General features: G+C 40.7%; 1 protein-coding gene across 3 annotated transcripts in view; it reads left to right on the top strand.

The window, feature by feature from the left end:
• DNAJC18 (DnaJ heat shock protein family (Hsp40) member C18) overlaps positions 1–14,880 on the top strand; it is a 37,278-nt gene that overhangs the window by 17,105 nt on the left and 5,293 nt on the right. For all 3 annotated transcript variants that reach the window (XM_081500957.1, XM_081500956.1, XM_081500958.1), the window contains exons 3-7: positions 3,744–3,889; positions 6,711–6,896; positions 7,926–8,035; positions 9,043–9,152; positions 11,753–11,925. In XM_081500957.1, coding sequence (XP_081357083.1) covers positions 3,744–3,889; positions 6,711–6,896; positions 7,926–8,035; positions 9,043–9,152; positions 11,753–11,925 — 725 coding nt within the window. The remainder of the gene's footprint in view (positions 1–3,743; positions 3,890–6,710; positions 6,897–7,925; positions 8,036–9,042; positions 9,153–11,752; positions 11,926–14,880) is intronic.

Here is a 14,880-nt window from a genome sequence, read left to right as displayed (position 1 = left end):
AGGGTCTTCACATCAGGTGGCCAAAATATTGGAGTTTCAGCCTCAGCATCAGTCCTTCCAATGAATATTCAGGACTGATTTCCTTTAGGATTGACTGGTTTGATCTCCTTGCAGTCCAAGGGACTCTCGAGAGTCTTCTCCAACACCACAGTTCAAAAGCATCAATTCTTTGGTGGTCAGCTTTCTTTATGGTCCAACTCTCACATCCATACATGACTTACGGAAAAAACATAGCTTTGACTATATGGACCTTTGTTGGTAAAGTAATGTCTCTGCTTTTCAACATGCGTCTAGGTTGGTTGTAGCTTTTCTTCCAAGGAGCAAGCATCTTATAATTTCATGGCTGCAGTCACCATCTGCAGTGATTTGGAGCCCAAAAAGGTAAATCTCTCTCTGTTTCCATTGTTTCCCCATCTTTTTGCCATGAAGTGATGGGACTGGATGCCATGATCTTAGTTTTCTGAATGTTGAGTTTTAAGCCACTTTTTCACTCTCCTCTTTCACTTTCGTCAAGAGGCTCTTTAGTTCTTCATTTTCTGCCATAAGGATGGTGTCATCTGCATATCTGAGGTTATTGATATTTTTCCCAGCAATCTTAATATTGATAATATTCCTCAAATTGATCCACAGATTCAACACAATCCCTATTAAATTCCCAGCTACCTTTTTTTGCAGAAATTGACAACTTGATCCTGAAATTCATAGGAAAATGCAAAGGACCTAGAGTAACCAAGTGTTAGTCACTCAGTCGTGTCCAACTCTTTGTGACCCCCATGGACTGTAGCCCGCCAAGCTTCTCTGTCCATGGTATCCAGACAAGAATACTGGAGTGGGTAGCCATTCCCTTCTCCAGGGAATCTTCCCAACCCAAGGACTGAACCTGTGTCTCCTGCATTGCAAGCAGATTCTTTACCATCTGAGCCACCATGGAAGCCAAAACAGTCTTGGAAGAAAGTGCAAAGTTGGAAGACTCATACTTCCGAATTTCAAAACCTACTGCAAAGATTCAGAATGAAGATAGTGTGCACTAGCATAGGATAGGCATTTAGATCAATGAAATAGAATTGACACTCCTGAGATAAACCCTTATATTTATGATTAATTGGTTTTTGACAAGAATGCCAAGACAATTTAATGGGGGAAAGACTAGTCTTCTTGTTGGGACAACTGGATATCCACATGCAAAAAATGAACTTGGACTCCTTCCTCACACAAATAAAAAAGTTAATTCTAAGACCTAAGACCTAAATATAAGAGCTAAAATTATAAAACTCTTAGAAGAAAACATAAATGTAAAGCTTTGTAACATTGGATTAGGGATTGATTTTGTGTTGACAACCAAAGTACAAGTTATAAAAGAAAATATAGGCAAATTGGACTTCATCAAAATTAAAAATTTTGTACTTGAAAAGATACCATCAAGAAGGTGAAAAATCAACCCACAAAACAGGAGAAAATATTTTCAAATTATATGTCTGATAAGGGAGAGATGGAAAGAGAAAGAGAGAGGCAGGGGAGTATTTGCCATGGAATCAGGAATTGGAAACTAGGGTGGGGAATCCATAGGATCCCCACAAGCAGCTATTGGGGAAGGGCCCCGACTGACATTCCAGACCCTGCATTAATAGTCCCGACTGTGTTACTAACTTACTATGAACTCTCCAGCAACGCTCTGAGCCTCTGCCTGCTCAACTGAATTGTGTGATAGAAAAAACTGGAGGTACTTTAAATGCCCATCAGTAGGGAATGTATATGCATGCATGCTCAGTCACTCAATTGTGTCTGACTCTTTGCAACCCTGTGGATTGTTGCCTGCCAGGCTCCTCAGTCCATGGGATTTTTCCAGGCAAGAATACTGGAGTAGGGGGCCATTTCCTCTTCAAGGGGATCTTCCTGACTCAGGGATCAAACCCAAGTCTCCTGCATTGACAGGTGGATTCTTTACCACTGAACCACCTGGGAAGCCCATATATCCATAACAGTGCAAGAATATGCACCCTTTAGAAGAATGTGGTAGATTTTTTTTATAAAGTACAGTTGATTTACAATGTTGTATTAGTTTCTAGTGTGCAGCAAAGTATTGTGTTATGTAAAACTGAATATATATATATGTTCTTTTTCAGATTCTTTTCTATTATAGATTATTATACGATATTGAGTACAGTTCCTTGTGCTATATATATATAGTACAGCCTTATTGATTACTTTATATAAAGTAGTATGTATCTGTTAATCCCCAAGTCCTAATCTGTCCCCTTCCTTCCCACTCCCCCACCCCTGCTTTCCCCCCAGTTCAGTTCAGTTCAGTTGCTCAGTCATGTCCGACTCTTTGCGACCTCATGGACTGCAGCACACCAAGCCTACCTGTCCATCACCAACTCCCGGAGTTTACCCAAACTCGTGTCCATTGAGTCGGTGTTGCCATCCAACCATCTCATCCTCTGTCGTCCCCTTCTTCTCCCGGCTTCAGTCTTTCCCAGCATCAGGGTCTTTTCCAATGAGTCAGTTCTTTGCATCAGGTGGCCAAAGTATTGGAGTTTCAGCTTCAACATCAGTCCTTCCAATGAATACTCAGGACTGATCTCCTTTAGGATGGACTGGTTGGATCTCCTTGCAGTCCAAGAGACTCTCAAAAGTCTCCTCCAACACCACAGTTCAAAAGTATCATTTCTTTGGTGCTCAGCTTTCTTTGTAGTCCAACTCTCACATCCATATATGACTGCCGGAAAAACCATAGCTTTGACTAGACAGACCTTTGTTAGCAAAGTAATGTCTCTGCTTTTTTTTTTAATTTATTTTTTTATTGAAGGATAATTGCTTTACAGAATTTTGTTGTTTCTGCTTTTTAATATGCTGTCTAGGTTGGTCATAGCTTTTCTTCCAAGGAGCAAACATCTTTTAATTTCATGGCTGCATTCACCATCTGCAGTGATTGTGGAGCCCAAAAAAATAAAGTCTGTCACTGTTTCCATTGTTTCCCCATCTATTTGCCATGAAGTGATGGGACCAGATCCCATGATCTTAGTTTTCTGAATGTTGAGTTTTAAGCCAACTTTTTTGCTCTCCTCTCACTTTCATCAATAGCCTCTTTAGTTCTTCTTCCCTTTCTGCCATAAGGGTTATTGATATTTCTCCGGGGAAGCTTGATTCCATCTTGTGCTTCATCCAGCCAGGCATTTCGCATGATACACTCTGCATATAAGTTAAATAAACAGGGTGACAATATACAACCTTGACGTACTCCTTTCCCAATTTGGAACCAGTCTGTTGTTCCATGTCCGGTTCTAACTGTTGCTTCTTGACCTGCATACAGATTTCTCAGGAGGTAGGTAAGGTGCCTTTATAACTTTTTAAAACAAAGTTTAAAAAGATAGCCATAAAAAAAAGAAGTACATTTAAAAAAATGGTTAGGGTATTTCTTCTGCCTTTACTGTCCTGTGGTTCAATTTTGAGGACCTTAGATTGGGCCTTAAAATAAGGATTAGTATACTTGTTCTACCCACTGACAGGGATATAGAAGGAATAAAATATTAGATGTAAAAATACTTTGAAAGGAATTAAGCTAACTGGGAAGAGGACATTGTTAGTCAATTGAATGATTCATTAATGTGTTCACCAGTTTTCTTTCTTTCTGCTTTGGGGCTCACAGATTGGAAAGAGGATTCATTTACTATTTTGCAGTTAATTGTACAAAAGGGATCTTTGTAAACATACCAAAAAATGTTTCTGATTTGTGTTTTTAGAATCAAGAAATGCAGAAATTACTATGAAATTCTGGGAGTTTCACGAGATGCTAGTGATGAAGAGCTTAAGAAAGCTTACCGAAAACTTGCCCTGAAATTTCATCCTGACAAGAACTGTGCTCCTGGAGCAACAGATGCTTTCAAAGGTCTGATCCTAAACTAATGCTTAATTATGCCCTCCTTGTGATGTTTGGTCACAACGAGTTGTTTCCAGCCTCCCTTGTAATTGTTTTCTAAGGCCACAAGCAAGGTCTTGTTTTTTCCTGCCACACCTCTTAGATAGTGATTATTAGCATAGCTCTCTCCTTAATTTCTTACCTTAATTTCTCTTGGAAAAAAAAATTGGCTTCTCTGTAATACCTTACAGAACCTTTTATTCTTTGATTCAGCAAATATTTATTGAAGATCTATGTGCCAGGTGCCAGGGTAAGTAAAACTGATATGATTCCTCTTGTGAAACTTAAAGGTTGGTGGCCACTTGCAGGTAGGGTGTAGACAGTGTTTCAAAACTTCTTGGACCATGAAACTCTTTGTTCATGAACCCTCCATTATAAACATGTGGTTAGTATAAAAAGGCTTTATAAGACTTTGTAAAGAGCAAAAACATAGTAATAGATCAAAGCTTTTTCCATTGATTTCTGTAATACTTTCAGAAACATATTCTCAAAAAATATTTTGGCTCCAATACATAAATAAAAATTTTACTTGAGAGCTTCACCCTGAGGAATGTTATTGATTCAGGAAAGGATGCTAAAACCATTGGGTAATAGGTTGTTGTTGAATAGAGTATTCACATAATGTCAAATGATTTTGTTGTTATTTAGTTGCTAAATCATGCCCGATTCTTTTGTGACGCCATGGACTGGAGCCCACCAGGCTCCTCTGTATGTGGGATTTCACAGGCAAAAATACTGGAGTGGGTTGCCATTTCCTTCTTCAAGGGATCTTCCCAACTCAGGGATCGAACCCCAGTCTGCTACATTGGCAGTAGATTCTTTACCACTGAGCCACTTGGGAAGCCCAGATCGCACAGGGAAAATTTTCTAAGTAATGGAGATAGCTAGCTGTTACTACTTTAAGCAAGTGATCTAATTTATCATCACCATTACTAGAACAATTTAACATTACATGTTGTAATACTATGTGGTATTCTTGCCAGAATGTTTGACCTGAATCTAATAAAGAGGGAACAATCAAAATATGGAACATTCTACAAAGAACACTGAACTACTCTTCAAAAAATTCAATAAAAGAAAAGCAAAAAAGGTGGGGAGACTGTTCCAGATGAAAAGAAACTAAAGAGATGTGAAACCAAAGGCAGTACATTAACCCTGAATGGATTTACTGGGTGATAATGAATTGGTGTTAATTTTAACTGTGATATGATATTTTGATCATGTAGGAAAGTATCTTTCTTCTTCAGAGATGTATGCTGAAATATTTAGGAGTGAAGTGTCATAATATCTTTGGCCTACTTCCAAGTGATTCAGCAAGAAAAAATGAATACATATTATATATATGCATGTATATGTAGAGCACTGAGAAAAGCAAAGTGGTAAAATGCTAACATTGATGAATAAGGGTAAAGGTGTTTATTGTACTATTTTTTTCAACTTTTCTGGAGATTTGAATTTTTCAAAAGGAAAAGTAGGGACTTCTCTGGTGGTCCAGTGGCTAAGACTCGGTGCTTGCAATGCAGGGGACCCAGGTTCGATCCCTGGTCAGGGAACTGGATCTCACGTGCTGCAACTAAAAGATTAAAGATCCCTAATGCCCCAACTAAGACGCAGCACAGCCAAATAAATAAATGTTTGTAAAAAAGAAAAAGTAAAAAAATGATAGATCTGAGACTTTTTTTTAAAGTCAGCATTTACCTTCGAGGACAAGCTACCTTTGTTGATGTGCCTTTGTGAATCTCATTCTCCCCACAGTTTCTATAAGGAAACAGATAAACCACATTCTCCTCATACCTTCATGTAGGGTACGTCACAGACTAATGCCATTTCTCTAAGAAATCTGCCAGATTTCAAGGGATGTGAATATTTAAACAACTCTGTTTAGGTTTTTCTGTTTGTTTTTTTCTGCTTAACTGTTTTATTGCTATAAATACTTAATACAGTTCCCCAACTAGAAGAATCACAAGGAAATGCTCTTTCTGACTATGTTTCTGATAGTGTGGACTGAATTAAAGGTAGGCTGGTGGGAGTGACTTAAAAGATTTTTTTTTTAAGATTTCTTTGGTGATTCTTTGATTGGTGGTACTGACTGTATGTTTAAATGAACTTGGACAAAGTTTGCACATTTGTGCACAGGGAGGAGAAGTGATGGTATGCTTATGTAGTCTCTTCAGATTTTGATCCCTCACTGAGGCACTGGACATACTTTTTTTTTTTTTTTTAAGCCATGATGATTGGCTTGTGGGATCCTAGTTCCCCGACCAGGGAATGAACCTGGACCCTCGGCAGTAGAAGCACAGGTTCCAACCACTGGACCACCAGGGAGTTCCCTGGAGATACATTTCCTAATTTCTAAAGACTATGTTTAAAAGTAAGCCGAAATAAGACTGATGACTGAGGACTTTGCTTTTAACCAAGTGGGAGCATTTTTATTTATTATTTTATTCAGGAGACTGTATGTGACTTCATGTTAGAATACCATTGTTTCTGTATAAACTGTTTCTGACCATGCTCTCAAGTGAAATAACACATTTTTGATGAGGGAAAACAGTACTTCTAAGTTTATCTTGACTACAGTGTTGTTTCAGGCTTATCAAACTAGATCTTGGGAAGATTTCAAGGGCAAGCACTTTGGTGAACTTTTCAGGCCCAAGCACCTCTCCTTGGGTAACTGTGAAGTTGTCCAGTACCAACTTTTCACTGCTACTCTGGGCTCTTCACTGCTAGTACTGTGATTACCCTCAGCTGCAACAAAGACTGTGTACTCTGGTGCTTTTTGTTTTTGTTGCAGCAATAGGAAATGCCTTTGCAGTCCTGAGCAATCCTGACAAGAGACTCCGCTATGATGAATATGGAGATGAACAGGTGACTTTCACTGCTCCTCGAGCCAGACCTTATAATTATTACAGGGACTTTGAAACCGACATCACTCCAGAAGAGCTGTTCAATGTCTTCTTTGGAGGACATTTTCCTACAGGTTAGTATCCCAAATTTTTTCATTTAAAAAGTCTTAGGGACTTCCCTGGTGGTCCAGTAGTTAAGACTCTGCACTTCTACTGCAGGGGGCTCAGGTTTGATCCCTGGTCAGAGAGCTAAGATCCCATATGCCACATGGCATGGCCAAAAACAGTCATATATATTTTCAGGATCTGAATAGAGGGGTCATGGTATGGTGGAAACAAGACGACTTTGGAATCAGATAAGCTGAGGTTGAAGTCATCTCCAGCCTCCAACTATGAGTGACTTTTACTTAGTCCATCTGATCTTGTTTCCTTACCGAAAAAATGGAGCTGATAACACCAACCTCACAGGGCTGCTATAAGGATTGGATGTTTTTTAAGTGTTTTATAAATTAGAAGCAAAATTCCTATATTATGATTATTGTAAACTAGCATTTATATAAAGGTAAAGGTTAGAAAAATACCCCCAGAGAGTTGGAAGTTGGGTTAATTAAATGCCTTGGAAGTAAATTGAATTTTCTGGAGTTGCTATTAAAGATACTAGTGGATTTCCCTGGTGGTCCAGTGGTTAAGAATCCGCCTTGCAATACAAGGGATGAGGGTTCAATCCCTGGTCAGGGAACTAAGATCCCATGTGCCTCAGGGCAACTAAGCCCACATACCACAACCAAGACCTGATGCAGCCAAAAATAAATAAATATATAAGAAAAAAAAATAAAGATACTAGTGACATAATCTGATATTGGGCAAGAAGGCAGATAAGAGCATGTCAGACAAGATTCATGGCCCAAGTGCTGTTTCTTTCTCTGCCTCTCGGGTTTCTCTCACTCATTAGTTACAAAGGACTGTTTAAATAAGGGTGAGAGAGCTAAGCATGTCCCATTTTCAGCTGGCTCACTTGATATACCTACCGTCTTATTTTTCTGCTGGGTAAAATGGGACAATTCCCTACCCTCAAAGAGCCTAGTTGGAAGCATGGACCTTGGAAAAGGCAAGGAAGAGGTGTATGCCATATTGCGTGCTAAGTATTTTTCTTTCTTTTCCAGGAAATATTCATATGTTTTCAAATGTGACAGATGACACCCACTATTACCGCCGGCGGCACCGACATGAGAGAATGCAAACACGGAAGGAAGAGGAAGAAGATAAGCCTCAGGTACCTGGAGAGGACAGGACAACAGCTGCCCATAAATGCTCATACTGAAACTGACCTTTATGGAGTAAGATCAGGTTTTTGAAGTTCAGCTTGAGATATGTGCTAAAGCGTGCTTTAGGAAAGTGGAAGCATGGTAAGAAGAGCTGGATAACTGGCCCAAATAGGCCAGAATGGTACCCCTCCCCCACCCGTTCTTTGGTGACTATCCCGGGAAATCTGTTCCCCTATGGGGCTGTCCTGAAAAAGATTTTCTTGACTACAGAGAATAGGGACCCCCTTTATAATATTCAGTACTAAAGAGGGTTTAAATTAAGGGATCGAGGGAGTCTCATGAAGCTCAAGGGCAGGAAGCACACTGGGCCTTGTGACAGATGGGAACCAGGACCTGGGGTGCTGTCAGTCATCACGCAGCTGTGCTCTCCGTGACTCTTGGGGCCAGACCGTCTCCAGTTTTCCTGACTCTCTGCATCTGCTTTGTTCTCTCTAAGCATTGTGGCTTTTCTACTTCCCCTTGCAAGTGTCCAGTCTACAGTGCCTCTGAGTATGTGTCCTTTCAAGTGACTGCCTAGCAGTGAATGGTGATGAATCTCAATCCTAGATTCTTAGGAGGGAGAAAGTGATCATCCCTGCTATGGTTAGATGTCTTCTAGATGTCCCCCAGTCTTCTCAGCTGAGGCCAAGGCAACAGAGCTGCATAATAACATGACCTTGTGAGAGTCACAGACTGGGCGGACGAGCGCACAGGTGTCTGCTTCATTGGTCTTGGAAAAGGAGGCTGCAGGATTACTAGTCTCAGTCCAGGTTGTGGGTGGGCCCCCTTCAGCCTTTTCAGCAGACAGAATGGAGCTGTTTGGTACTTCTCAGCAGAAAATAACAACCTTCTCAGAAAAACTTTGGGCAATGTGCAATGCATTGGTAATGCATATTTTCTTTGGGAAAACTGTCCTATTTTCAGTAAGCTATATATTGATGAAGAACACTTACACCAAATATTTTTTCTTTTTCAGACTACATATTCTGCATTTATTCAGTTACTTCCAGTTCTGGTGATTGTGATCATATCTGTGATTACTCAGCTGCTAGCTGCTAATCCCCCATATAGTCTATTCTATAAATCGTAAGTCAAATACTTACAAATCTTTCTTAACAACAAGCTGGTACATTACTAACATTTCATGTCACCTTTTGTTGTAGAAAACACTGGTTTTGTGTTTAAAGAAACAGCTGGATAGTAATAATGCAGAGACTCAAAATTACTTCAGGCAGTTTCCCATGCATTCAGGACCTGGATTGTTTTGTTCTACAGCGACATCATCTGGTCAACTGCGGAACAGCAACAGCTGGTTTCTGAGGGATTAACAGATTAACTGCAGGTTCAGATTAAATCTTTAACATTCCATGTTAGGGTTAGAAAGGACCTTAATGAGCTTGTGAAAGTATCGCTGCACCCCTGTGAATCTGAGAACATAGTAACTAAGATCTAGTGATTATGTCCAATATAAGAAACTGCAAGAATAGGACTTTTATTCATAAGGCTGTACAGTTAAACCATAGTATCTCATTTCTTTGCTTTTGCTAAAAATATAGAAATCATTATAAAGTTTGTATTGCATGAAAAATATGACCTCTGATAGGAGCTTTTAAATTTCTTCAATTAAATATTTCAGTTAAATCTTTCTCAAAGTTTGATCCCTAGACCAAGCATCCCTAGACCAAACATCCCTAGACCAAGCATCCCTAGACCAAGCATCCCTAGACCAAGCATTAAATGGCAACATGTTAGAAGTGTAAACTCTTAGGCCTTACTCTGTATCTATTGAATCAGAAACTCTAGAGGTGAGAACCAACAATATGAGTTTTAACAAGCCTTCCAGATAATTCTGGTCCATACTAAATTTTAGAATCACTGGTTTATTTTTTTTAATTAATAATGGGAAATGAGCCATTATTCACGAGTAGAGTTTAGCAGACAAAAACCTTTCAAAGATGGACTCTGTTGTGGAATAGTACCTAAGAGGAAGAGTTCTTGTTGGTGATCACTGTAGCCTTAAGGCTGTCATTCTAGATCAGTATCTTCATTTTACAGAGAGGAAAGCTGAGACTCAAAGAGAGGTTATTGCTATCAGGTCACGCTGGCCTGAGTCCCTCTAATTCCTGACTTCCCATATTTCTCCATATGCTACTGCTACCTCTTTTCTCGTCAGGCCAGTGAGGCAGGCAGGAACCTTCCCTCAGCTTTCCAGAGAGAGGTGAGAGCAATCATGGCCTGAGCTCTTAGACATCTACCAAGATCCATGAGTTAAGAGATCAAAGGAAAAGCTAGGAAAAGGTGAAATATAACTCCTTTAAGATAGACTTTGTTCAGTCTGAACAAAGTCAGCTTGGATTTGCACATTACCATCACATTGTTTTAACTGGAATTTGAGCTCCTTTCTATACTTTTTTACGGTTAGACTTTAGTTAACCCAAGACCTGTTAAAGTTTCTGAACATCAGAGACTTTTGGATAGCACTAAGAGTTAGCCTGGAGGTATAATTGAAATCTTTTGTCTCAGTTTTTTGCAATTCTCATCTAACAGCTATGTGTGAAGTACTTTTTATCATGTCCTAAAAGTTGGAACTAAGTTGGTATAAGCTGTCTAGTTATTTGTGAATAGTTTACAGTAGCGATCATTTCATTCAACCAACATTTACTAGTAGCCACTCTGTGCCAGCTGCCATGCCAGGTTCCGCAGAATATATAAATTGCTTTTTAAGCATTCAGCATTCTACTTTTAACAGAGAAAACAGTCTAAGAGAGGTAAATCCAGGTAGCTGCACCTTCATGTTCATAGCAACAATGTTTACAGTAGCCATGACATGGAAAAAGCCCCCCCCACACACACACACATACACACAGAGGAATATTATTCGGCCCTAAAAAATGAAAATTCTAACATTTCTGACTACACTGAGGGACTCTGAAGGCATTATGCTAAACAAAGTAAGTCAGAGAAAGACAAATACTGTATGATCTCACTTATATGTGGAATCTAAAAAAAAAAACTCAGAAAAGGAGATCAAATTTTTGGTTACCAAAGGTGGAGGAGAGAGGGAGGGGGAATTGAAGGAAGATAGTCAAAGGTGCAAACTAATAGTTGTAAGATAAATGTTAGTAAATACAATGTATGTCACATACAATACAGTGTTATAGTAGTTAACACTGCTGTGTGATAGGAAATGATAGAAAAGTTAAAGAGACTAAATAGTAAGAGTGCTCATCACAAGGAAAAATTTTTTCCTTTATTCTTGTCTTTTTTTTTTTTTTGGTCTTCTTTATTTTCTTTTTATTTTATCTATATGAGAAGACAGACATTAGTGGATTACCTATTAGACATGTTAGACATTGTGGTAATCATTTCACAATATACGTAAACCCATCAAGATGTATGTCTTAAATTTAAAGAGAGAGAAAGAGGGAGAAAGAAGAGAGGGAGATGACTTATTTAAGAGAATAAAGTAAATATGCTGAGACTGAATCCACTTGAACATGCTCATAGAATAGTGACAATGACGACATTGCACTTACTGCTTTGCTTGGGAAATAATGAATGTTGATGTGTTAGAAATGGTATCTGCATCTATGAAGAGATGAGTGTGATGATGATGTCAGTGAGGCCAGTGCTAAGAGTGATATTTCCAAATATAACAAGCACACCTGAGCCTCTCCTTGTTTCAGGACCTTGGGCCACACCATTTCTAGAGAAACCCAGAACCTACAGGTGCCTTACTTCGTGGATAAAAACTTTGACAAGGCCTACAGAGGTGCATCTCTGCGTGACCTGGAGAAGACGATAGAGAAGGATTACATTGATTACATCCAGACCAGTTGTTGGAAGGAGAAACAACAAAGTAAGATGCTCTGAAAGGGGCTCTAGCTGGTGCCACCCTGAGGTATCCCCAGCGTACTGATCTCTCCTCTCTTTCTGAGCTACTCATGTTTATGTGAACAAGGACAGGACAGAGGCCCATTCAGGATATTAGAAATATTATAATAAAAAAGGAAGTTGATTGACAGGATACATGTGGCCAGGGCTTGAAATCTTTAGGGATTTAGGCAGTACTAGTTGCCTGTCTGTCTGTCTGTCTCTGAGTTGCTACATCTGTCTGCCTATCTGCCTTCTGTCCTTTCTTTGTCAACTGCTTTCCTACGTTTTTTCAAGCTCTCCTCCTTCACAGCCTTGATTTGCCCTAGTTTATTTTGGTTGCCACCCTCCTATTTGTTCTCCCAACTTCCCCAACCCCACCAGTCATTGGCCCCTTTCTACGTCACAAGCTTCCTCTTTAAGTAGCTCGCTGCTTTGGGCCATGGTTTCCTAATTCCACATTTCCCAGAGGGAAATCTGATCCAGCCTAACCAAAGTTTGATAGGTTGTTGTTATTGAGTCTGTTGCCCCTTCTCTTCCCTTCCAGTCAGCTGTGGCCACACAGAACAAAAGGGACTCTCTCACTGGAGCAGGCCTTCCACACTGTTTCCCTGTCTGGTGACGGTGTTAGCTTACGATTTGGCTTACAACTCCAGTGAGCGTTCATGAGGAGTGCTGTAACAAGGCAGCCCTGCCTCAGCCAACAGGCTCCCTTTCGTCCCACTTGAATTCCCCCCACCACCCACCACACACACGCATTAGTAATTGTATCTTATAAAACTTGGCTTTGGTTAATTTTTAAAAAGCAAACTAACTCATTTTAAAAAAACCTATCACCGGGTATTATTAAACATCTAACAGTGTCTGATAAATTTAGATCCTCAGTCACAGTGCTACTAAGCACTTGCTGACCCATCTGCATCCCAGCCCCACCCCAAGTTAATCTCTCCTTCCTCTGTGTTTAAAGCCCTTCACTCATCCTACTGAGACCGTACCACCCTCACAGTGTTAGTGTTCTCTAGGTACACGACAGTCTCCCTGCTGGACTCTGGGCTCTCTGAGGTCAAGAACCATGTCTTACTAATTTTGTGTCCCAAGCCCTTGGCACAGTCTTTGCTTCAGAACAGATGCTCAGCAAATGTCTTTTGAAGAGAGGATTCTCAGGACTGGAAAAAGTGAAACTGCTGAGGACTAGGGATCACTGAGAAGGGCTAGTGTCCCAACCTTGGCCCTGAGAGACCTTGTATCCACTGTCTACTCCTGTAGGGTGGAGGCCACCTGACCTCTCAGTGCCTGAGGAGCATGGTGAGCGTTGACTTGGATGTAAGGGGGAATTCAGCAGGAGGAGGCGATTGCTTTTTTTTTAATGAAAAAACAAAAAACGAGGGGTCTGGAAGTAACCCTACCCCACTGTTAAACTAGGTTTTTCTAGTTTCAAAAACCAGAAAATAATTTTAGAGCAAGATAGAGGCCTTAGACTTAAAGGCATTATAATTGATAACCTGATCCAAATCAGGTAAGGGTCAGTGTATGTCCTAAGAGTCTCCATTGTTTTAGGCCCTGAGAGGGTTTTGAATTTGTTGCTTTATGCAAGAAATTGATGAAAATATATATTTCTTAACCCCCTCCCCACCATAAACACACAGCAGCTAGAACTATGAAAAGAGCTCATGGTTAGTATTTCCTGGTGGCTCAGATGGTAAAGACTCTGCCTGCAATTCAGGAGACCCAGTTTCAATCCCTGGCTCAGGAAGATCCCCTGCAGAAGGAAATGGCAACCCACTCCAGTATTCTTGCCAGGAGAATCCCATGGACAGAGGAACCTGGCAGGCTACATTCCATGGGGTCACAAAGAGTTGGACACAACTCAGCGACTAACACTTTCACTTTCATGGAAAGGATTACACTTAAGGTGGCTTCTAGCCTTGTGTCCCCATCCTCGTGAGGCCTGCTTCCAGGGCTTTGGCACCCTCCAGGTATAATCAAGTGGGTAAGCATGACACGTGTACCCACCAGTTCCAAACCAAGGGTTATCAGCACACACCCCTTAAAAATCTATTTCTGGCATTTCAGGATGGTGGCTGTCCGGAGCCTCCACACAACCCAAGTGCCATTTGAGAACAGATAGCATCTGCCCTCCGGATCCAGCAGCAAGTGCAGCCAACATGGTTAAATTTAGCACATGGATGGAGGTTGTAAAAATAAACCTGCTTGAGAACAAAGTTCAGTCTTGGCAAAATACCGAATGGAAACTGCTTTTAGCAAAGTTTAGCCATTGTCTTTTAAAATCTTTTGTTAACTTCTTTGCTCTGCTCTTCCTTAGAATGCTTCATCAGGGTGAATTTCTGTGAGTACTCCTTTACTGTAAACACTGATTGCCCTGTCTGCTCCTTCACAGCTGCATCTAGATAATAACGCCAACGCCAGGGGAGGTGGCCATGGCCCTGGGCTGGGACAGACCAAAATAAAAGGCAGGACTGCCTCCTGACCTGGCTGAGTGGGACTGAGACCCCAGCCCTGCCTGGCAGAGGAGAACTTTCCATGCTCTGGAGCAGGATAGCAGAGAGGGCAGAACCTTAGGCTTTGAAATGGGGATAAAATGAACTTCCTTTCAAAGAGGTTGTATGGATTATAGAGGATGACATGAGTATAACACTTAGCATAGTGTCTAGCATTTAGTAAGTGCCCAGATCCTAATAGAATCCAGACCTTGCTTGGCCTTGCTCAACTGAATGTATCTCTGTCTCACAGGGCTGGATCATGAGGGTGGTTGGGATCTGTCAGGACTCCCATCTGAACTTTCGGGCAGAGTATTTTGGGAGAGGAGGCTCTGGGACTTGCTTCTCTTGGCAATTTGCCCGAGTCAGTTTACTCTGAAGGCTCAATACTCTGTTCATCTGTTACACTGGCATTCAGGGCAAGGGAAACATTGTGCAGAGAA

Source organism: Giraffa tippelskirchi, chromosome 6 (assembly GCF_054371585.1).
Source record: "Giraffa tippelskirchi isolate mGirTip1 chromosome 6, T2T-mGirTip1v1.2.pri, whole genome shotgun sequence".
Classification (NCBI taxonomy): domain Eukaryota; kingdom Metazoa; phylum Chordata; class Mammalia; order Artiodactyla; family Giraffidae; genus Giraffa; species Giraffa tippelskirchi.
The sequence above is the reverse complement of the archived record's forward strand: the minus strand, read 5'-3'. Positions and strand labels throughout refer to the sequence as shown.